Source organism: Scyliorhinus torazame, chromosome 8 (assembly GCF_047496885.1).
Source record: "Scyliorhinus torazame isolate Kashiwa2021f chromosome 8, sScyTor2.1, whole genome shotgun sequence".
NCBI classification, from domain to species: Eukaryota; Metazoa; Chordata; class Chondrichthyes; order Carcharhiniformes; family Scyliorhinidae; genus Scyliorhinus; species Scyliorhinus torazame.
In genome coordinates this window covers 9,260,486-9,285,209 of record NC_092714.1, presented here as the reverse complement: position 1 = coordinate 9,285,209, position 24,724 = coordinate 9,260,486, and the positions used below count along the sequence as shown (strand labels likewise).

General features: G+C 49.6%; 1 protein-coding gene across 2 annotated transcripts in view; it reads right to left on the bottom strand.

Moving 5' to 3' along the window:
• robo1 (roundabout, axon guidance receptor, homolog 1 (Drosophila)) overlaps positions 1 to 24,724 on the bottom strand; it is a 1,056,574-nt gene that overhangs the window by 822,181 nt on the left and 209,669 nt on the right. For both annotated transcript variants that reach the window (XM_072513063.1, XM_072513065.1), the window contains exon 2: positions 8,641 to 8,768. In XM_072513063.1, coding sequence (XP_072369164.1) covers positions 8,641 to 8,737 — 97 coding nt within the window. In that variant the 5' untranslated portion in view covers positions 8,738 to 8,768. The remainder of the gene's footprint in view (positions 1 to 8,640; positions 8,769 to 24,724) is intronic.

Sequence of the window (24,724 nt, the reverse complement as noted above, 5' to 3'; positions counted from 1 at the left end):
TCATTTCGCCCAGAAAGAGGCACTGAGGGAATGCTGAATGAATTCGAGTACAACTTGGCAGAAACAAACCTATTCTCATTTTATCTGACACTTGGCACTGTTCCCGAATCAGCTTGGCACTACAGCAGATTTGGCTGCTCTGTGATATTGAGCTCCCCCGCCACCCCTCCCCGTGCCCCGCCAACTTGCTATCAGGAAAGTTGAATAATTATTAAATTAACAGCAAAAACCTTCCCGCCCCACGATCAAACTTGCAAATTTCACTCAGAATTGCAATCTGTCAGGGCAGTAGCCGCCACCGGTTTCCTGGCAGCAGAGGAGGTCAAAGGGACACAGAATAGTTCCAGCGCAGAAGGAGGCCACTTGACCTGTCGCACCTGTGCTGCTTCGCTGCACGTTGCATTTTGGTAAGTCAGATCAAGGGAGGACTTTCACGGTGAATGGTGGGACCTGAGGGAGCATCGTGGAACAGAAGAACCTTGGAGTTCAGGTGCACGGTTCTCTTCAGGTGGATTCACAGGTAGATGGGGCAGTGAAGAAGACTGCCCCATCTACATGCTGCCCTTCATCAGTCAGGGCATTGAGTCTAGAAGTTGGGTAGTTATGTTGCAGTTGTGCAGGACCTTGGTGAGGCTGCACCTGGAGTATTGAGTTCAGTTTTGGTCGCCTTGCTATCGGAAAGATGCTGCAGAAGAGATTTACAAGGATATTGCCAGGACTCAAGGGACTGAGTTACAGGGAGAGTTTGGTCAGGCGAGGGCTTTCTCTTTGGAATGTAGGAGACTGAGGGATGATCTTATCGAGGTGTATAAGATCATCAGAGGCATGGATCAGGTGTCTTTTTCCCAGGGCTGGGGAATCGAGAACTAGAGAGCACAGGTTTAAGTTAAGAGGGGGAAGAATGAATGGGAACCTGAGGAGCAACTTTTTTACACAGAGGGTGGTACATGTGTGGAATGAGCTACTGGAGGAAGTGGTTGAGGCACAGACATCGACAACATTTAAAAGGGGTTGGGACAGATACATGGATAGGAAAGGTTCAGAGGGATATGGGGCAAATGCAGGCAAATGGGGTTAGTTTCGGTGGCCGTTTTGGAGGGCTGAAGGGCCTGTCTCCATGCCGTAGATTCTATGATTCCATGACTCTACGTGGACGAGTTATTCCCACTCTCCAGCCCTTTCCCGGAGGTCCATAGATCCTTTTCTCCTCAGATCTTTCCCCAATTCCCCTTTGAAAGCCTCGATTGACCCCGCCTCCCCCATCACTCCCAGGCTGTGCGTTCCGGATCCGAACAACCGGCCGCGTTTGCCTCGCTCAAATCTTCTCGAAACCTTCTCGCGGGACAGAGCCCTGGATTCTCCAATCTATCCGTGTAACTGAAATCCTGGGAATCATTCACATGAATCTTTTCTGCAACCTCCCTCGGGCCGTCACATCCTTCCGAAAGTGCACAGCCCATAACTGGACACAGTCTTCCAGTTGTGGTCAAACCAGTGGTTAATAAAGGTTCACCATACCTTCCTTGTACTCGAGACATCTATTTAGGAAGCCCAGGGTGCTAAATGCTTTTCAAACGCTTTCTCAACCTGTCCTGCAAACTTTAATTATTTGTCCACTTACACCCACTCCTGTACCTGTGACATTATGAGAAATGTACAGAACTGTAAGGGTTAATATTATGTCCGAATCAACCACGAGAGGGAGCTAGATGCAGAACTATATAAAGCATCAATGCTAAGCTTTCTGGGAGAGAGTTGAGGAGAAGGCCAGAGAACAGACTGTGGGAAAGATAGTGGGCGGGATTCTCCGCCGGCGGGAGTCTCCGTTATGCCGGCCGCCCGGGGGTTCCCCGACGGCGTGCAGCTGCCCCACAATGGGAAACCCCACTGACCGGCCGGCGTAACGGAGAATCCTGCCCAGTGTGAGTGAGAGCAGATCATAGTTATTGTATTAGTGTAGAGATTAGTGTTAGATGAGTGTAGATTGTATGATTATTGTCAATTGTTTATCATGTCGAAATAAGAGTCGAATTCAATTAAGTAATGTAAATAAATCTTTAGTTTTGTTTGATATAAAAGCTAGTTGCGGTCTTTGTGGACACTACGCCAACCATCCTGGGATCTGATCAACATAAAGAACTCACAGTACCTCCTTGAGAATGACATCCTCTGTTTTGCATTGTCTCTCCTCATCATTGCTACCAAAATGAATCACTTCATGCTGCTAAGCATTAAATCTAACCTGCCAAGGGATGATTTATTAGTATGGTACCAGGGTTGAACAACGTCAGCAATGAGCAGTGATTAGAGAACAACAGCGTGCATTCATGTAGCGCCTTTAACTAAAAGTCAATGTCCTGAGGTGCTTCATAGGGACTCTAACGAGCAAACTTTGACACAGGGTCAGGTAGTCAAAGGCTTTTTGAGAAGTGTTTTAAAGGAGAATGGAGAGGTCGAGAGGCAGAGAGGTTTAGGGATGCAGTTCCAGAGCTAAAGGCACAGCCACCAATGACAGAGTAATGTTAATCGCCAGATAGGCCAATGGCTACAAGTGGAAGAAAGCAGCAGTTGCAAGAGCTTATTGGGTTGGAGGGGTTTACAGAGATAGGGAGGGATTTTAAATATAGTGGTCTCCCGGAGCACAGAATGTACCAAATAACTTCAGAGTCAATGTTGTAATATAGGAAATACAGCAACCAATTTGTACAGAGCAAGCTCCCAGAAACAGCAATGTGCTAATGAACAGGTTCGCCGATTTTTCAAGTGATGTTGGATGAGGGAAAAATCTTGATCAGGGAACCTGGGAGAAACACTTTGCTCATGACAGATTCACAGAACTGTTACGGTTCAGAAGGAGGCCATTCGGCCCATTGTCTTTGTACCGGCTCTCCAAACGAGCATCGTGACTCAGTGCCAGTCCCTGCCTTTTCCCCGTACCCCTGCAAATTGTTTCTATTCAAGTAATCATCCGATGCCCTCCTGAATGCCTCGATTGGAGCTCCCGCCACCACACCTCCAGGCAGTGGCATTCCAGCCTTCAACCACTCGCTCTTCTTTAAAATGGTGGCCACGGGATATTTTCTGGAGGAGTTGGTAACTCAAACTAAAGCACTCAAAATAATAAGGATTGGCAAAGCTTGTCGAAGAGCTGGAGGGGGCTGAGATTCCCCTCACCCTGTTGGGCATTTTTCGGAACTACGAAGGAATCATGCTGAACATGAGGTGGGCAAGAAACTCCATAGAATGTGACACTCATTCTATTTTCACAGATAAAGCAAATAGGATTGGATTGGATTTGTTTATTGTCACGTGTACCGAGGTACAGTGAAAAGTATTTTTCTGCGAGCAGCTCAAACAGATCATTAAGTACATGGGAAGAAAAGGAAATAAAAGAAAATACATAATAGGGCAACACAGGGTACACAATGTAACAACATAAGCACTGGCATCGGATGAAGCATACAGGGTGTAGTGTTAATGAGGTCAGCACATAAGAGGGTCATTTAGGAGTCTGGTGACAGTGGGGAAGAAGCTGTTTTTGAGTCTGTTCGTGCGTGTTCTCAGACTTCTGTATCTCCTGCCCGATGGAAGAAGTTGGAAGAGTGAGTAAGCGGGGTGGGAGGGATCTTTGATTATGCTGCCCGCTTTCCCCAGGCAGCGGGAGGTGTAGATGGAGTCAATGGATGGGAGGCAGGTTTGTGTGATGGACTGGGCGGTGTTCACGACTCTCTGAAGTTTCTTGCGGTCCTGGGCCGAGCAGTTGCCATACCAGGCTGTGATGCAGCCCAATAGGATGCTTTCTGTGGTGCATCTGTAAAAGTTGGTAAGGGTTAATGTGGACATGCCAAATTTCCTTACTTTCCTGAGGAAGTATAGGCGCTGTTGTGCTTTCTTGGTGGTTGTGACATGGGTAGAGATTTGTTGGAATGATCTTAATCTAAAAAATTTTCCCGAGCTCATTCCAACTTGGGCAAATCCCATTCCTCATCACCATGAACATACAAATTAGGAGCAGGTAGAGGCCATTCGGCCCATCGAGCCTGCTCTGCTATTTGATAAGATCATGCTGATCTGACTGTGGTCTAAATACCACTATCCTGCCGATCCCCAATATCCATTGACTCCCGTGTTAGGCAATCATAGAATCCCTACAGTACAGCAGGCCATTCGGCCCATCGGGTCTGCACCACCCCTCTGAAAGAGAACTTCACCCAAGCTCACTCACCCGCCCTATCCCACTGAACTCTGAATCTAACCTATACATATTATGAACACTAAGGGGCAATTTATCACGGCCAATACATCTAACCTGCGTATCTTTGGACTGTGAGAGGAAACCGGAGCGCCCGGAGGAAACCCACGCAGACACGGTGAGAAAGTGCAAACTCCACACAGACAGTCACCCGAGGCCAGAATTGAACCTGAGTCCCTGGCACAATGTGCCACTGTGCTAACCACTGTGCTAAATATCTATCTACTCTATCTAAATAATCACCCTGAAAAATAATACATGACCCAACCTCTACTGCTCTCTGACGATGCGAATTTCACAGTCAAGACCCTCTGAGAGAATTTTTTTTCCCTCATCTCCATCTTAAACGGGAGACTCCTTATTTTTAAACTGTGTCCCCAAGTTATAGTCTCTCCCAGAAGGGGGAACATTTCCGCAGTATCCACCCTGTCAACTATCCAGATGTGGTTCAGATGTGTAACACCCTATACAACTGGCGCAAAACGTCCTTACTTTTATATTCCATTCCCCTTACAATAAACACCATCTTTCCATTTGCATTTCTGATCACTCACTGTTCGTGCAAACTAACATTTTGTGATTCATGTACCTGGATGCCCAGATCCCTCTGCACCTCAGAGATCAGTATTCTCTCTCTATTCAAATTACATTCTGTTTTTCTGGTCTTCCTGCCAAAGCGAACACATTTGCTCAAATTATACTCCATTTGCCATATTTTTTACTCAATTGTTTAACCTATCAATATCCATTTGCCGACCCCTTATGTCCTCTTCACAATTTACTTTCCTACCTACATGTATGTCATTGATATAGAAGGTGAATAGTTGAGGTCCCAGCGCTGATCCCTATGGCATTCCACTTGTTACAACATGCTAACCCGGAAATGATCCAGTTGTGCCAAGTCTTTGTTTCCTGTTAGCTAACCAATCCTCCATCCATGTTAATAGATTACTCCCTACACCATGAGCTCTGAGAATATGCTTGTCCTTTCTGTCATGATATTCAAACATACATCACAACACATACATAATGATAGACAGACCAACGGACCAATTAGCACACATAACACGACAGCCAATCACAGACAAGAGCAGACACAGTATAAAACAAGAAACACGACACTTCCTGGGCAGTCCATCTGGAGACAGCACAGGGCCAGGACCTCATAGCAAGACACTCACACAGTCACAACGTGCTGAGTGCCAAGTCTGATGTATAAATAGTTAGATGGAATAAAACTGCTTTGTACCAATCGCAACCGTGTTGGTTCGTCTGTACCTCAGAGCACCCAACACCTCACTTTCAAGAGGGCGTTCTCACGTGCAACGTCTAAAGTTAACGGGCTGGATTTTCCGCACCCCGGCGCCAAAATTGCGTCCGGCGTCGGGGCGGAGAATCCAGTTTGCCGTGGAAATCAGGACCGGCGCCTGTTCACCGATTCTCCAGGCACCGAAAAGCGGCGTCAGCGGGGAGTACGCCGCGCCGCCGGGGGCCATTGCTCTGACGAAGCCCGCTCGGACATTCACCGCCCCCAGCCCGACGCCGTGGAACTAACCTGGTCCAGCCGGTCGGAATACGGAAAATGGCGGCACGCGGCCGATTGGGGGTCTCCTTTGTGGGTCTACCTCTGCTGCCCGAGTCCGCCATGGAGCACTATGCGGCTGCTGGAGGCCGCCGTGCGCATGCACGGCCTCCGACCCGGAAGTGAGGGGGCTCGTATCTGCAGCACAAGGGTTTACTCCGGGTCCCTGCTAGTCCCCTGCAGGGCTGGGAATTCGTGTCCCTTTGATCCAGGATTTTCCAGAGTAAAACTCCACCGTTCTGCCGCTGGCATGAGGACATAGTCCCAAAAACGGAGAATCCAGCTCCACAAATAATAAATCCTTATTTGTAAAAACAATTGAACATTGCACTCTTTCCACTGAGATCTCGGAAGCTGTCACACTCCAGGGGTTCATCATTTGCCCCAATCGGGGACTCAATAAGGCTTAGTTGCAGCAAACTGTACCCCAACAGAGGGCAGTGCCTGTGGAATTTACCCCAACAGAGGGCAGTGTCTGTGGAATTTACCCCAACAGAGGGCAGTGTCTGTGGAATTTACCCCAACAGAGGGCAGTGTCTGTGGAATTTACCCCAACAGAGGGCAGTGTCTGTGGAATTTACCCCAACAGAGGGCAGTGTCTGTGGAATTTACCCCAACAGAGAGCAGTGTCTGTGGAATTTACCCCAACAGAGGGCAGTGTCTGTGGAATTTACCCCAACAGAGGGCAGTGTCTGTGGAATTTACCCCAACAGAGAGCAGTGTCTGTGGAATTCACCCCAACAGAGGGCAGTGCCTGTGGAATTTACCCCAACAGAGGGCAGTGTCTGTGGAATTCACCCCAACAGAGGGCAGTGTCTGTGGAATTCACCCCAACAGAGGGCAGTGCCTGTGGAATTTACCCCAACAGAGGGCAGTGTCTGTGGAATTTACCCCAACAGAGGACAGTGCCTGTGGAATTTACCCCAACAGAGGGCAGTGTCTGTGGAATTTACCCCAACAGAGGGCAGTGTCTGTGGAATTTACCCCAACAGAGGGCAGTGTCTGTGGAATTTACCCCAACAGAGGGCAGTGCCTGGGGAATTTACCCCAACAGAGGGCAGTGCCTGTGGAATTTACCCCAACAGAGGGCAGTGTCTGTGGAATTTACCCCAACAGAGGGCAGTGCCTGTGGAATTTACCCCAACAGAGGGCAGTGCCTGTGGAATTTACCCCAACAGAGGGCAGTGTCTGTGGAATTTACCCCAACAGAGGGCAGTGTCTGTGGAATTTACCCCAACAGAGGGCAGTGCCTGTGGAATTTACCCCAACAGAGGGCAGTGTCTGTGGAATTTACCCCAACAGAGGGCAGTGTCTGTGGAATTTACCCCAACAGAGGGCAGTGCCTGTGGAATTTACCCCAACAGAGGGCAGTGCCTGTGGAATTTACCCCAACAGAGGGCAGTGTCTGTGGAATTTACCCCAACAGAGGGCAGTGTCTGTGGAATTTACCCCAACAGAGGGCAGTGTCTGTGGAATTTACCCCAACAGGGGGCAGTGTCTGTGGAATTTACCCCAACAGAGGGCAGTGTCTGTGGAATTTACCCCAACAGAGGGCAGTGCCTGGGGAATTTACCCCAACAGAGGGCAGTGCCTGTGGAATTTACCCCAACAGAGGGCAGTGTCTGTGGAATTTACCCCAACAGAGGGCAGTGTCTGTGGAATTTACCCCAACAGAGGGCAGTGTCTGTGGAATTCACCCCAACAGAGGGCAGTGTCTGTGGAATTTACCCCAACAGAGGGCAGTGTCTGTGGAATTTACCCCAACAGAGGGCAGTGTCTGTGGAATTTACCCCAACAGAGGGCAGTGTCTGTGGAATTTACCCCAACAGAGGGCAGTGCCTGTGGAATTTACCCCAACAGAGGGCAGTGCCTGTGGAATTTACCCCAACAGAGGGCAGTGTCTGTGGAATTTACCCCAACAGAGGGCAGTGCCTGTGGAATTTACCCCAACAGGGGGCAGTGTCTGTGGAATTTACCCCAACAGGGGGCAGTGTCTGTGGAATTCACCCCAACAGGGGGCAGTGTCTGTGGAATTTACCCCAACAGAGGACAGTGTCTGTGGAATTTACCCCAACAGAGGGCAGTGTCTGTGGAATTCACCCCAACAGGGGGCAGTGTCTGTGGAATTTAATAATAATAACCGTTATTATTGTCACAAGTAGGCTTACATTATCACTGCAATGAAGTTACTGTGAAAATCCCCTCTCGCACCTGTTCGGGTGCACGGAGGGAGAGTTCAGAATGTCCAAATTATCCAACAAGCAGGTCTTTCGGGATTTTGTGAGAGGAACCCAGAGCGCCCGGAGGAAACCCACGCAGCCACGGGGAGAACGTGCAGACAGTGACGCAAGTGAGATTCGAACCTGGGGCCCTGGCACGGTGAAGCAGCAGCACTAACCACTGTGCTACCGTGCCGCCCATACTCCAACAGGGGTCAGTATTTGTGGAATTTACCCTAACGAGGGGCCATGTGTGGAATTTACCCCAACAAGAGTTACAGGAGAGGATTGAAGCAAAGGAAGTGAGGGAGATCACTGTTTACAGGTGACAGATGGTTTTATTTCCTCAGGGTTATTGCAGGGTGCGAACAAACGGCAGGAAAATATTTCAGTGGCGATGACAAGTGGTGCAACGGAAGAAGCACAGATTGGTGACACGCAGACAGAGAGAGACACACAGACAGAGACATAGAGACCGATACGCAGAGAGACAGCACAGGGGGAAATCCAGGGTGCGAGTGGGAGAGTTGGGGGTTCGGGGGGGGGGGGGGGGGAAATGGGGACAGGAATCAGGAGGCTTCCCTCACCTGGATCGATCTGCCACACAGACAGGTGCTGCGAGGTTACCAATTGGAGGATGAAGACAACAGCGAGGCAAGCGGCTCCTCTCCATCGCTCCCTCATGGTGTGGGACCCTCTCACATCACAGTCAGCCCTGTGGAGGAGGAAAAACAGAGACAAATGCCTTAATTTAACCACAGTAAGAAGTCTCACAACACCAGGTTAAAGTCCAACAGGTTTGTTTCGATGTCACTAGCTTTCGGAGCGCTGCTCCTTCCTCAGGTGAATGAAGAGGTTCCAGAAACACATATATAGACAAATTCAAAGATGCCAGACAATGCTAGGAATGCGAGCATTAGCAGGTGATTAAATCTTTACAGATCCAGAGATGGGGTAACCCCAGGTTAAAGAGGTGTGAATTGTGTCAAGCCAGGACAGTTGGTAGGATTTCGCAGGCCAGATGGTGGGGGATGAATGTAATGTGACATGAATCCCAGGTCCCGGTTGAGGCCGCACTCATGTGTGCGGAACTTGGCTATAAGTTTCTGCTCGGCGATTCTGCGTTGTCGCGCGTCCTGAAGGCCGCCTTGGAGAACGCTTACCCTGAGATCAGAGGCTGAATGCCCTTGACTGCTGAAGTGTTCCCCAACTGGACGGGAACATTCCTGCCTGGTGACTGTCGCATTCATTCGTTGTCGCAGCGTCTGCATGGTCTCAGCAATGTACCATGCTTCAGGACTGGGGGTGGGCACGGGAGCAATAGGTCAGAAGGTGAGAGCATTGAGGGAGAACTAGGGAATAGGGACAGTGTGGCTCTGAGGCAGAGCAGACGGGGAGAAGTTGCTGAACACAGCGGGTCTGGTGGCCTGAAGTGCATATGTTTTAATGCAAGGAGTATTACGGGTAAGGCAGATGAACTTAGAGCTTGGATTACTACTTGGAACTATGATGTTGTTGCCATTACAGAGACCTGGTTGAGGGAAGGGCAGGATTGGCAGCTAAACGTTCCAGGATTTAGATGTTTCAGGCGGGATAGAGGGGGATGTAAAAGGGGAGGCGGAGTTGCGCCACTTGTTCGGGAGAATATCACAGCTGTACTCCGGGAGGACACCTCAGAGGGCAGTGAGGCTATATGGGTAGAGATCAGGAATAAGAAGGGTGCAGTCACAATGTTGGGGGTATACTACAGGCCTCCCAACAGCCAGCGGGAGATAGAGGAGCAGATAGGTAGACGGATTTTGGAAAAGAGTAAAAACAACAGGGTTGAGGTGATGGGAGACTTCAACTTCCCCAATATTGACTGGGACTCACTTAGTGCCAGGGGCTTAGACGGGGCGGAGTTTGTAAGGAGCATCCAGGAGGGCTTCTTAAAACAATATGTAAACAGTCCAACTAGGGAAGGGGCGGTACTGGACCTGGTATTGGGGAATGAGCCCGGCCCGGTGGTAGATGTTTCAGTAGGGGAGCATTTCGGTAACAGTGACCACAATTCAGTAAGTTTTAAAGTACTGGTGGACAAGGATAAGAGTGGTCCGAGGATGAATGTGCTAAATTGGGGGAAGGCTAATTATAACAAAATTAGGCAGGAACTGAAGAACATAGATTGGGGGCGGATGTTTGAGGGCAAATCAACATCTGACATGTGGGAGGCTTTCAAGTGTCAGTTGAAAGGAATACAGGACAGGCATGTTCCTGTGAGGAAGAAAGATAAATACGGCAATTTTCGGGAACCTTGGATGACGAGTGATATTGTAGGCCTCGTCAAAAAGAAAAAGGAGGCATTTGTCAGGGCTAAAAGGTTGGGAACAGACGAAGCCTGTGTGGCATATAAGGAAAGTAGGAAGGAACTTAAGCAAGGAGTCAGGAGGGCTAGAAGGGGTCATGAAAAGTCATTGGCAAATAGGGTTAAGGAAAATCCCAAGGCTTTTTACACGTACATAAAAAGCAAGAGGGTAGCCAGGGAAAGGGTTGGCCCCTGAAGGATAGGCAAGGGAATCTATGTGTGGAGCCAGAGGAAATGGGCGAGGTACTAAATGATTACTTTGCATCAGTATTCACCAAAGAGAAGGAATTGGTAGATGTTGAGTCTGGAGAAGGGGGTGTAGATAGCCTGGGTCACATTGTGATCCAAAAAGACGAGGTGTTGGGTGTCTTAAAAAATATTAAGGTAGATAAGTCCCCAGGGCCTGATGGGATCTACCCCAGAATACTGAAGGAGGCTGGAGAGGAAATTGCTGAGGCCTTGACAGAAATCTTTGGATCCTCGCTGTCTTCAGGGGATGTCCCGGAGGACTGGAGAATAGCCAATGTTGTTCCTCTGTTTAAGAAGGGTAGCAAGGATAATCCCGGGAACTACAGGCCGGTGAGCCTTACTTCAGTGGTAGGGAAATTACTGGAGAGAATTCTTCGAGACAGGATCTACTCCCATTTGGAAGCAAATGGACGTATTAGTGAGAGGCAGCACGGTTTTGTGAAGGGGAGGTCGTGTCTCACTAACTTGATAGAGTTTTTCGAGGAGGTCACTAAGATGATTGATGCAGGTAGGGCAGTAGATGTTGTCTATATGGACTTCAGTAAGGCCTTTGACAAGGTCCCTCATGGTAGACTAGTACAAAAGGTGAAGTCACACGGGATCAGGGGTGAACTGGCAAGGTGGATACAGAACTGGCTAGGCCATAGAAGGCAGAGGGTAGCAATGGAGGGATGCTTTTCTAATTGGAGGGCTGTGACCAGTGGTGTTCCACAGGGATCAGTGCTGGGACCTTTGCTCTTTGTAGTATATATAAATGATTTGGAGGAAAATGTAACTGGTCTGATTAGTAAGTTTGCAGATGACACAAAGGTTGGTGGAATTGCGGATAGCGATGAGGACTGTCTGAGGATACAGCAGGATTTAGATTGTCTGGAGACTTGGGCGGAGAGATGGCAGATGGAGTTTAATCCGGACAAATGTGAGGTAATGCATTTTGGAAGGGCTAATGCAGGTAGGGAATATACAGTGAATGGTAGAACCCTCAAGAGTATTGAAAGTCAAAGAGATCTAGGAGTACAGGTCCACAGGTCATTGAAAGGGGCAACACAGGTGGAGAAGGTAGTCAAGAAGGCATACGGCATGCTTGCCTTCATTGGCCGGGGCATTGAGTATAAGAATTGGCAAGTCATGTTGCAGCTGTATAGAACCTTAGTTAGGTCACACTTGGAGTATAGTGTTCAATTCTGGTCGCCACACTACCAGAAGGATGTGGAGGCTTTAGAGAAGGTGCAGAAGAGATTTACCAGAATGTTGCCTGGTATGGAGGGCATAAGCTATGAGGAGCGATTGAATAAACTCGGTTTGTTCTCACTGGAACGAAGGAGGTTGAGGGGCGACCTGATAGAGGTATACAAAATTATGAGGGGCATAGACAGAGTGGATAGTCAGAGGCTTTTCCCCAGGGTAGAGGGGTCAATTACTAGGGGGCATAGGTTTAAGGTGAGAGGGGCAAGGTTTAGAGTAGATGTACGAGGTAAGTTTTTTACGCAGAGGGTAGTGGGCGCCTGGAACTCACTACCGGAGGAGGTAGTGGAAGCAGGGACGATAGGGACATTCAAGGGGCACCTTGACAAATATATGAATAGGATGGGAATAGAAGGATACGGACCCAGGAAGTGTAGAAGATTGTAGTTTAGTCGGGCAGTATGGTCGGCACGGGCTTGGAGGGCCGAAGGGCCTGTTCCTGTGCTGTACATTTCTTTGTTCTTTGTTCTTTGTTCTTTGACATCCTTTCCTGCAGCGTATGAGGTAGACAATGTTGGCCCAGTCGCACGAGTATGTACCGCGTACCTGGTGGGTGGTGTTCTCACGTGTAATGGTGGTATCCATGTCGATGATCTGGCACGTCTTGCAGAGATTGCCATGACAGGGTTGTGTGGTGTCGTGGTCACTGTTCTGAAGGCTAGGTAGTTTACTGCAAACAATGGTTTGAGATTGCGCGGTTGTTTGAAGGCAAGTAGTGGGGGTGTGGGGATGACCTTGGCAAGATGTAACCAGGCAATGAATACTTTACATCGATACAGGCCATTCAGCCCAATTGGTCCCTGCTGGTACTTCTGCTCCACACCAGCCTCTTCTAATCCATCTTCATATCACCCAGTCTCCATCTCCCTCCATTCCTCTCCCTCGTGTGTTTGTCCAGTTTCTCCTTGCATGTATCTTTGTGCTAGCTTTATTTCATTGTCCCGAAAATATAAATCCTGATTTTCTTCCCTGTGGACACCAGGGATGAGGGACTTCAGTTACGTGAAGAGACAGAAAAAGCTGGGATTGGTCCCTTCACAACAGAGCAGGTTGATGGATGTGTTCAGAATCCCAGGCGGCCGCACAGGCACGCTCCCGTAATCCCAGGCTGCCGCGCAGGCACGCTCCCGTAATCCCAGGCGGCCGCGCAGACACGCTCCCATAATCCCAGGCTGCCGCGCAGACACGCTCCCATAATCCCAGGCTGCCGCACAGGCACGCTCCCATAATCCCAGGCGGCCGCGCAGACACGCTCCCATAATCCCAGGCTGCCACGCAGGCACGCTCCCATAATCCCAGGCGGCCGCGCAGACACGCTCCCATAATCCCAGGCGGCCGCGCAGACACGCTCCCATAATCCCAGGCTGCCGCACAGGCACGCTCCCATAATCCCAGGCGGCCGCGCAGACACGCTCCCATAATCCCAGGCTGCCGCGCAGGCACGCTCCCATAATCCCAGGCGGCCGCGCAGACACGCTCCCATAATCCCAGGCGGCCGTGCCGGCACGCTCCGATAATCCCAGGCGGCCGCGCAGGCACGCTCCCATAATCCCAGGCTGCCGCGCAGGCACGCTCCCATAATCCCAGGCGGCCGCGCAGACACGCTCCCATAATCCCAGGCCGCCGCGCAGGCACGCTCCCATAATCCCAGGCCGCCGCGCAGGCACGCTCCCATAATCCCAGGCGGCCGCGCAGGCACGCTCCCATAATCCCAGGCCGCCGCGCAGGCACGCTCCCATAATCCCAGGCCGCCGCGCAGGCACGCTCCCATAATCCCAGGCCGCCGCGCAGGCACGCTCCCATAATCCCAGGCCGCCGCGCAGGCACGCTCCCATAATCCCAGGCCGCCGCGCAGGCACGCTCCCATAATCCCAGGCGGCCGCGCAGGCACGCTCCCATAATCCCAGGCGGCCGCGCAGGCACGCTCCCATAATCCCAGGCGGCCGCGCAGGCACGCTCCCATAATCCCAGGCGGCCGCGCAGGCACGCTCCCGTGCAGCTCGGCAGGAGCACTGGTCACAAAGATAAGATTGTAATCAACTCAAGAAGGAGTTCAGGGAAATCTCTTTACCCAGAGAGTGGTGAGAATGTGGAAATCACTACCTGGGAGTGGTTGGGGCAAATAACACCGAGGCATTTAAAGGGAAACTGGGTAAAATCGACGCGGCGACACAGTGGTTAGCACTGCTGCCTCACAGCGCCAGGGGCCCGGGTTCGATTCCGGCCTCGGGTGACTCTGTGGAGTTTGCTCCCCCCCGCTGTGTCTGGGTGGGTTTCCTCCAGGTGCTCCGGTTTCCTCCCACAGTCCAAAGGTGTGCAGGTTAGGTGGATTGGCCATGATAAATTGCTCCTCATTGTCCCAAGACGTGGGGATTAGGTGGGGTGACGGGGATAAGTCGGCAGAGTAGACCTAGGTGGGATGCTCTTACCATCGGGGCAGACTCGATGGGCCGAGCGGATTCCTTCTGCACTGTACGGATTCTAGGACAAGAGGGAGAAAGGAACAGGAGAAGATGGTGGCCGGGTGAGATGAGGGTGGGTGACAAGAGGTTCTGGTGGAATGTAAATACCAGCCTGAAGGGGCCAGTTTCTTTATTTCTTAAATATTTTTTATTCTCCTCCTTTTTCACATTTTCTCCCAAATTTACACCCACCAACAATAAACAATAATCAGTAACAAATATGTCAATCCCCATATCAATAACAACGATCCCATCCTCCCACCAAACCCCAAACATTCGCCCACATGTTCACACGAACAAATGACAAAAAGGAATCAGGAATCACCCACAGTCGCCATTAACACCCATCGCCCCCCTCCCCCCAACCATCGCCCCCCTCCCCCCAACCATCGCCCCCCTCCCCCCAACCATCGCCCCCCTCCCCCCAACCCTCCCACCTCCCCCCCAACTAATGTTCGATGTGATCCAGTTCTTGGAAGTGCAGCATGAATAATGACCATGAATTGTAGAACCCCTCCATCCTTCCCCTCAGTTCAAACTTAACCTTCTCAAGAGTCAAGAATTCCAACAGGTCCCCCCGCCACGCCAGGGCACAGGGTGGAGCGGCTGCTCTCCAACCCATCAGGATCCACCTTCGGGCGATCACCAAGGCGAAGGCTACAACATCTGCCTCCGCACCCGTTTCCAACCCTGGCTGGTCCGACACCCCGAATATGGCCTCCTGGGGGCCCGGGTCCAGTTTCACGTGCAGCACTTTAGAAATTACCCTAAAGGCCTCCTTCCAGTAATCCTCCAGCTTTGGACAGGACCAAAACATATGAACGTGATTAACGCCCCCCCCCCCCCCCCCCCCCCCTCCGTTCACACACATCTTCCACTCCTTCAAAGAATCGGCTCACCCTCGCCCTCGTGAGGTGTGCTCTGTATACCACCTTCAGCTGTATCAGCCCCAACCTCGCGCACGAGGTGGAGACATTCACTCTCCGGAGCACCTCAACACCAGAACCCCTCCTCCATATCCTCTCCCAACTCTTCCTCCCACTTTGCTTTGATCCCTTCCCTCTCCTGTTCCAAAATATCTCCGTAAACCGCCAACGCTACACCCTTCTCCAGTCCCCCTGTCGCCAGCACCTCCTCCAGCAATGTGGAGGCCGGCTCCCCCGGGAAGCTCTGTATCTCCTTTCTGGCAAAATCTCGAACCTGCAGAAGTGCCCGTTTCTGTGCTGTAATTTCAGTGTGATTGTTTTGAGAGAACAAATGAGGATAATCTATTTCTGGGGGGGGCGGGCAGAGCGTTTGTTATGGAGACGACACAGATTTGAGGCAACATAAGGAAACATTTTTTACACGGCGAGTTGTGGAGTGGACGGTCTGAAAGGGTGGATTCCACAGTCATATTTAAAAGGCATATCTACTTGAAGGGAAAATATGTGTAATGCTCTGGAGAAAGGCAGGATGTTGGGAGCAATTTGACGGGTCTATCACAGAGTTGGCACAGCTGTGCATGGCCAAATGGCCCTCTTTCGTACCGATCTGTTATTCAATGATTAAAAACACCACGCTAAGCCTCCGTCGCTCCCTGGCCTCCTCTCTACTAATTAAAATCTTTTGAACTCAATCTTTGCCATTATTTGGTCCCTCAGGTTGGTTGGAAAGGAAACACCTCACGGTTGACGGACGACGTCACAATTTTCCTTTGCCCCGCCACCTCCCCCGATCCCCAGAAATTATCCGCAGAGTTCCGTTATCCCACAGAAAGAGAGAGCCCTGGGAGGGAGCTAATCGCTGCTTCTATTGTTTCGGTGGGCCCTGGCGTTTGACTCCACTCTGGCCTTCACAATCTGAATCATTACTGAAATCAATGACAGATTAAACCGCCGATGCCCAGGGGAGAGATGCAGGAGGCTATGTGTATGGCTGGATGGTGGGGGGGGGCGGGGGGGAGTGAATGTCGAGAGAGATAATTCCCTGTAAAGAATGCAAAACATTTAATCAATGCATTGCATTCCGCACTCCACCGGCGGGATCTTTTAGGCACCATCAGTAAATTAACTCCTATAGAGACATCACAGAGAGTCTCACAGTGGCCGCCAACCATTGGCGACACCCCCCACTCACTCAGAGTTGCATTTATATTGGGCTCGATTTAGAACATAGAACAGAGAACATAGAACAATACAGCGCAGTACAGGCCCTTCGGCCCACGATGTTGCACCGAAACAAAAGCCATCTAACCTACACTATGCCATTATCATCCATATGTTTATCCAATAAACTTTTAAATGCCCTCAATGTTGGCGAGTTCAATACTGTAGCAGGTAGGGCATTCCACGGCCTCACTACTCTTTGCGTAAAGAACCTACCTCTGACCTCTGTCCTATATCTATTACCCCTCAGTTTAAAGTTATGTCCCCTCGTGCCAGCCATATCCATCCACGGGAGAAGGCTCTCACTGTCCACCCTATCCAACCCCCTGATCATTTTGTATGCCTCTATTAAGTCTCCTCTTAACCTTCTTCTCTCCAACGAAAACAACCTCAAGTCCGTCAGCCTTTCCTCATAAGATTTTCCCTCCATACCAGGCAACATCCTGGTAAATCTCCTCTGCACCCGCTCCAAAGCCTCCACGTCCTTCCTATAATGCGGTGACCAGAACTGTACGCAATACTCCAAATGCGGCCGGACCAGAGTTCTGTACAGCTGCAACATGACCTCCCGACTCCGGAACTCAATCCCTCTACCAATAAAGGCCAACACTCCATAGGCCTTCTTCACAACCCTATCAACCTGGGTGGCAACTTTCAGGGATCTATGTACATGGACACCTAGATCCCTCTGCTCATCCACACTTTCAAGAACTTTACCATTAGCCAAATATTCCGCATTCCTGTTATTCCTTCCAAAGTGAATCACCTCACACTTCTCTACATTAAACTCCATTTGCCACCTCTCAGCCCAGCTCTGCAGCTTATCTATATCCCTCTGTAACTTGCTACATCCTTCCACACTATCGACAACACCACCGACTTTAGTATCGTCTGCAAATTTACTCACCCACCCTTCTGCGCCTTCCTCTAGGTCATTGATAAAAATGACAAACAGCAACGGCCCCAGAACAGATCCTTGTGGTACTCCACTTGTGACTGTACTCCATTCTGAACATTTCCCATCAACCACCACCCTCTGTCTTCTTTCAGCTAGCCAATTTCTGATCCACATCTCTAAATCACCCTCAATCCCCAGCCTCCGTATTTTTTGCAATAGCCTACCGTGGGGAACCTTATCAAACGCTTTGCTGAAATCCATATACACCACATCAACTGCTCTACCCTCGTCTACCTGTTCAGTCACCTTCTCAAAGAACTCAATAAGGTTTGTGAGGCATGACCTACCCTTCACAAAGCCATGCTGACTATCCCTGATCATATTATTCCTATCTAGATGATTATAAATCTTGTCCCTTATAATCCCCTCCAAGACTTTACCCACTACAGACGTGAGGCTCACCGGTCTATAGTTGCCGGGGTTGTCTCTGCTCCCCTTTTTGAACAAAGGGACCACATTTGCTGTCCTCCAGTCCTCTGGCACTATTCCTGTCCGGTAAAATCTATATGATAAAATCTATGTCCGGTTTTGGGCGTGTTTAGAGGGGTGTTTCTCAGTGTCTGCAGCTCCGGGAAACCCGCCGCCGTTTAACGGCACTTTGTGGGGTGTTTTTTTGGCCTCGGAGAGTTTCTCTCTGCCGAGGTCACACTTGGGTCAGTTCCTGCCTGCGGGCCGAGCAGGGGAGGCTCCTCGAAGATCAGGTCGCCATTTTGTCTGGCTCCCCCGATCTCCCCCCGCTTTACAGCCCCCACCCCCCCCCCATTTCCAACCACCCCTCCCCGCCCCCTGCAACCATGAGGAGGCGTCCAGGAGGACCCCCTCAGTCGCCCTCCACCTGGTAAGGCCCCCCTGTGCCTGATCCCTGGCAGCGTCAACCTGGCAGTGCTTCCTGGGCACCCTGGCAGTGTCCAGGTGCCAGTGGGAGTGCCAGGGTACCACGCTGCCCTGCCCCCGACCACCCAGGGGTCTCTAATGGCCTAGGAGGCCCCCACAGGTGCCATTATGACTGGTTTGTGGAAAGCAGTACTAACTGGCGTCCTGGCGAGGTCTCCCAGACACGTCCGTTAAGACCCGGACAACGGGAGAATCCCGTAAACGCATGTTTAAATTAATCTCATGGCCCCAGTGAGGGCGAGATCCAGATCTCGACATCTCGCAAGTCTCCATTAAATCTGGCGAGGCATTTTGAACATCAGATATCTCACAAGAGGCCAATCACGAGAATCAATGGCCTCGTCCTGACACCAATGCGGAAGCGACAACGCCGTTAAATCGCTCCCATTGCACCTTTCACAACCAAAGGACAATCTAGCCCACGTTACTGCCAATGGAGAACTTTTGAAGTGTAGTCACGGTTGCAAATCACAGCTGATTGACTCCTGGAAAACCCCCACAAACAACAACCTGATAATGAGCAGCTCATTACCGTTTGTGAGGTCGATCGGGAGATAGATAATGGAGAGGACACTGGGGAGAACTCGCCTGCTCCTCTTCAAAATAGTACCTGTGGTGTTCTTTGCATTGCTAAATTCAGCATGGTTGGCGTAGTGTTCACAAAGACCACAAAATAGCTTGAACTTGAACAAAGCTATAAATCTACTAACTTGGATTAGACACGTACTTTGAAATAATACATAGTTGATTGTTAACATATAAACTACACTCATCTACAACTAATCTTAATACTGTCATAAACTATGACCTTCTCTTACTCACACTATCTATACTTCTGTCTGTCTCTAGCTAACTCCAGCACTACTCTCCCCCAAGGCTTAGCATCAATTTAAAAAAAATATTTAGAGTACCCAATTTTTATTTTTTTCCAATTAATGAGCAATTTAGCGTGACCAGTCCACCTAACTGGCACATCTTTGGGTTGTGGGGGTGAAACCCACGCAGACATGTGAAGAATGTGCAAACTCCACACAGACAGTGACCGAGGGCTGGGATTCAAACCCGGGTCCTCAGCGCCACAGTCCCAGTGCTAACCACTGCGCCACATGCCACCCTAGGCTTAGCATCGATGCCTTATATAGTTGTATCTGTAGCTCCCTCTAGTGGCTACTCTAGACATTTCATTAACCCTTGCAGTGCTTACAGTTATGATAAAACCACAGTACTAAGGACCTTTTACATCCACGCGAAGTGGTTTGACACCTCATTAGAAAGGCGAAGCCTCCGACAGTGCAGCATTCCCTCAACACTGCACTGTGGTGTCAGTCTAGATTTCTGTGCTCGTGGGACTTGAACCCATCGCCTTGTGGCTCGGGTGAGGGTGGTATCAACTGAACCCACTGATGTATAAGGAAAACCAACTGGGGACACAAAAAGAGAGCGTGGAAAGGATAGAAGCTAGGAACTAGAAATGTAGACAGCAAACCAAGAGATATAGTTGAAATACAGAGCAACAAGGTACATAGAATTTACAGCATAGAAACAGGCCACTCGGCCCATTTGCTCCTTGCTGGTATTTATGTTGCACACACATCTCCTCCCACCCACCTTCATCTCACCCTATCAACGATCCTAACATCAGGAGTAGGGAAGTTGCCCGACCGAGTCCATTATCAAGGACTATTTCATAGCCCAGCATTTGGAAAGCAGTGGTGTAATCAGACAGAGTCAGCATGGATTTACAAAAAGAAAATCATGCTTCACAAATCTACTAGAATTCTTTGAAGATGCAACTAGTAGAGTTGACCAGGGAGAACCAGTGGATGTGGTTTATTTGGACTTTCAGATGGCTTTCGACAAGGTCTCACGTAACAGATTTCTATGTAAAGTTAAAGTGCATGGATTGTGGGTAGTGTCTTGAGATGGGGAGAAAGCTGGTTAGTAGACGGGAAGCAAAAAGTTGGAATAAATGGGTCTTTTTCCGATTAGCAGGCAGTGACTGGTGGGGTACCCACGGGATCTGTGCTAGGGCCCCAACTGTTCACATTATATATTAATGATTTGGACGAGGGAACTAAATTTATTTTCTCAAAATTTGCAGATGATGCAAAGTTGGGTGGGAGGGTGAGCTGTGAGGAGGATGCAGAGATGCTTCAGTGAGATTTGGACAGGCTGAGTGAGTGGACACATGCACGGCAGATGCAGTATAATGTGGATAAATGTGAGGTTATATACTTTTGCAGCAAAGATAGGAAGGCAGATTATTATTTGCATGGGTGCAAATTGAGAGAAATGGATACTCAGCGAGACCTTGGTTTCCTTGTGCATCAGTCCCTGGAAGTAAGCTCGCAGGTACAGCAGGGAGTAAAGAAGGCCAATGGTATGTTGGCCTTCATAGCGAGAGGATTTGAGTACAGGAATAAAGATATTTTACTGCAATTGTATAGGGCATTGGTGAGGCCACACCTGCAGTGTTCTTATCTGAGGAAGGATGTTCTTGCGATGGAGGGAGAGCAGCGAAGGTTTACCAAGCTTATTCCAGGGATGGCGGGACTGTCATATGAGGAGAGACTAAATCGGTTCGGATTATATTCACTGGAGTTTAGAAGGCTGAGAGGGGATCTCATAGAAACTTATAAAATTCTAACTGGATCAGACAGGGTCGATTCAGAAAGAATGTTCCCAATGGTGGGGGAGTCCAGAACTAGGGGGTCATAGTTGAGGATAAGGGGTAAACCTTTTAGAACTGTAAGAAGTCTTACAACACCAGGTTAAAGTCCAACAGGTTTGTTTCGAATCACTAGCTTTAGGAGTGCAGCTCCTCCCTCAGGTGAATGAGCTGCGCTCCGAAAGCTAGTAATTCTAAACACACCTGTTGGACTTTAACCTGGTGTTGTAAGACTTCTTACTGTGCTCATCCCAGTCCAACGCCGGCATCTCCACATTATCGCTTTTAGGACTGAGGTGGGGAGAAATTTCTTCACCCAGAGAGTGGTGAATCTGTGGAATTTGCTACCACAGAAAGTAGTTGAGGCCTAAACATTGTGTCATTTCAAGAAGGAATTAGATATAGCTCTTGGGGCTAAAGGGATCAAGGGAAATGGGGGAAGGCGGGATCAGGGTCTTGAACTTGATGGTCAGCCATGATCGTAATGGATGGCGGAGCAGGCTCGAAGGGCCGAATGGCCTCCTCCTGCTACTATTTTCTATATCCTTCCATTCCTTTCTCCCTCATGTGTTTATACAGCTTTCCCTCATTTCCATCGTTCACCTCAAACATGCCCAGTGGCAGTGAGTTCCACATCCTCACCACCACTCTCAGGGTAAAAGGACTTCTCCTGAATTCTCATTACCGTCTATCTCATGTTTTTTTACACCCTCAAAACTGGAAGTAACCTCTCCGATTGTCCACCCCCCCTTCGTAACTTTCCTGGAGAAGAGTGCTTCAGTCTTTATAGAAAGGGACACAGAGAGATAGAGGCAGACAGCGGAAGTAATAGAGGTAGGAATGGAGAGACAGAATGGTAAAGACAGCCAAAGAAATAGAAGAGGGATGAGATAGACCGAGAGGAGGAGAAAGAAAATCAGGGACAGGCTCCTAGAGACAAAGCAAGAGGGGAAAGAGTGAGAAAAGCACAAAGACAGAGGCAGAATTGTTTCCTCTGAGATTCTCAGGTGTCGGAACAGTATGCAGACCCCAACGCCTGTGGTATCCGGGTCCCAGTCACCTGTGGCACTCCTGGAGGAGACCAACTAACAGGACAGACCCGAGAGCCACATCCCGTGGGGGAGGTCGGATGGCCTCTGCAAGCAGGAGAGCCAATCAGAGTCTTGAATGGCTAACCCAGGCTGACATTTGCAGTGTAGTACTGAGGCAGTGCTGCACTATCAGGGGTGCCATCTTTCAGGTGGAATGTTAAACCAAGATCTTCTGCCACAGGTGCGTTTTGCTTATTCATTCATTTGATTTGGGTGTCGCTGGCTGGGCCAGCATCTATTGCCCATCCCCGTTTGCCAATTAGTGGGTGGCAGTTATTAGCTCTGCTGCCTCACAGCGCTGTGGACCTGGGTTCGATCCCAGCCTCGGGTCACTATCTGTGTGAAGGTTGCACATTCTCCCCATGCCTGCGTGGGTCTCTCCCCCGCTAAACCCAAAGATGTGCAGCGTGGGTGGATTGGCCAGGCTAAATTGACCTTTAATTGGAAAAAATATTGATGGAGTGGTAAAGCCAAGTGTGCAGAGGACACTGAAAGTCTGCAGAGGGATACAGGTAGTTTAAGTGAGTGGGCAAGGGTCTGGCAGATGGATTCAATGTTGATAAATGTGAGGTCATCTATTTTGGTTGGAAGAAGAGCAAAATGGACTATTGTTTATATGGTAAACATTTGCAGCATGCTGCTGTGCAGAGGGACCTGGGTGTCCTTGTGCATGAATGGCAAAAAGTTGGTTTGCAGGTGCAGCAGGTAATTAGGAAGGTAAATGGAATGTTGTCCTTCATTGCTCGAGGGATGGAGTTTAAAAGCAGGGAGGTTATGTTGCAGCTGTATCGGGTGCTGGAGAGGCCACACCTGGAGCACTGTGTACAGTTTTGGTCTCCTTACGGAGAAAGGAACTGGCGCTGGAGGGGGTACAGAGGAGATGCACGATGTTGATTCCGGAGTCGAGAGGATTGGCTTATGAGGAGAGAGGAAGTAGACTGGGACTATACTGATTGGAATTTAAAAGAATGAGGGGGGATCTTAAAGAAACAAATACAATTATGAAGGGAATAGATAGAAGCAGGGAGGTTGTTTCCCCCGGCGGGTGAAACCAGAACTAGGGGGCTTAGCTTCAAAATAAGGGGGGAGCAGATTTAGGAGGAACTTCTTCACCCAAAGGGTTGTGAATCTGTGGAATTCCCTGCCCAGGGACGCAGTTGAGGCGACCTCGTCGGATGTTTTTAAGGCAAAGGTAGATAGATTTTTGAATGGTAAAGGAATTAAGGGTTATGGTGAGCGGGCGGGTAAGTGGAGCTGAGTCCACAAAAAGATCAGCCATGGTCTTATTGAATGGCGGAGCAGGCTCGAGGGGCCAGATGGCCGACTCCTGCTCCTAGATCGAACGTTCCGGCCCTTGCTAGGCTATTTCAGAGTGCAGTTAAGAGTCAACCACATTGCAGTGGGTTTGGAGCCACATGTAGGACATATCGGGCATCGGTGAACTGGATGGCCTCTTACAATAATCGGTTTCATGGTCATTATTAGACTTTTAATTCCAGATTTTTATTGAATTCAAATTTCACCATCTGCCATAGTGGGTTCGAACCCGGGCCCTCAGAGTCTCACTCTGGGTCTCTAGTCCAGTGACGATGCCACAACCTCCCCTTAAAAGAGTGTGTAAAAGGTGCCACAGCAAGATTTTGAAGAAAAGCAGGAATGTTCTACTCAAGGTCCTCGACTAATGTTTATCCCTCAACCAGCAGATGAAAGAGGTTACGTGGTCATTACCATGCGGGGCCTTGGCTGCCATCGTTCTCCACATCACAATGGTGACTTTACTTGATAAGAACTTCATTGGTTGCAGAGCTATTTCTGGGACATCCTGAGGCGGTAAAAGGCTTTATGGAACCAGCCGTGTTCGAGGTTTAACCTTGGAGGGAGGGACAGGATGTTTTGGATTTATGGTTCCCATGTTCCTCTCCCCCGAGAGGTTTTCCTCGTCTCCTGTCTGTTGTTGGTTAATAGATTGAGATTGCTACTATTGATCAGTAACTTCATCATCGTTGTGTCACGCTGCTACCAGAATGATATAAGATTAACCAGCTGAACCTTGGTCTTTTCCTTCCCATAATTCCTGACAGGACCAGGAATCCCAAACTGAGAATCCTTGGCCTAAATCATTTACTGGCACGGGTGGCGCGGTGGTTAGCACTGCTGCCTCGCGGCGCTGAGGACCCGGGATCGATCCCGGCCCCGGGTCACTGTCTGTGTAGAGTTTGGACATTCTCCCCGTGCCTGCGTGGGTCTCACCCCCACAAACCCAAAAGATGTGCGGGGCAGGTGGATTGGCCACGCTAAATTGCCCCTGAATTGGAAAATTAAAAGAAAGAAAATGTACTGGCTCCTTCAGCTTCTGTAATCACAAGACCATTGGTGACCAATAAAAAGCCAGGTCCTGAGTGCCAGCCAATGAACGGGCAGACCCTGGTCACCAGCCACTGAACACGTTGGTCCTGATCAATAAGCAATAGGCAGACAGATGACAAAGCCTCAACGTTGAGGCCCTATCAATAAGCATTGACAGCAAACCAGTTTATTCTTTGTCGCCAGTTTAATAAGGACACAGGGAGTCCACACCGAGTGAAATAAAGACTTGATTTATTTACAATGATG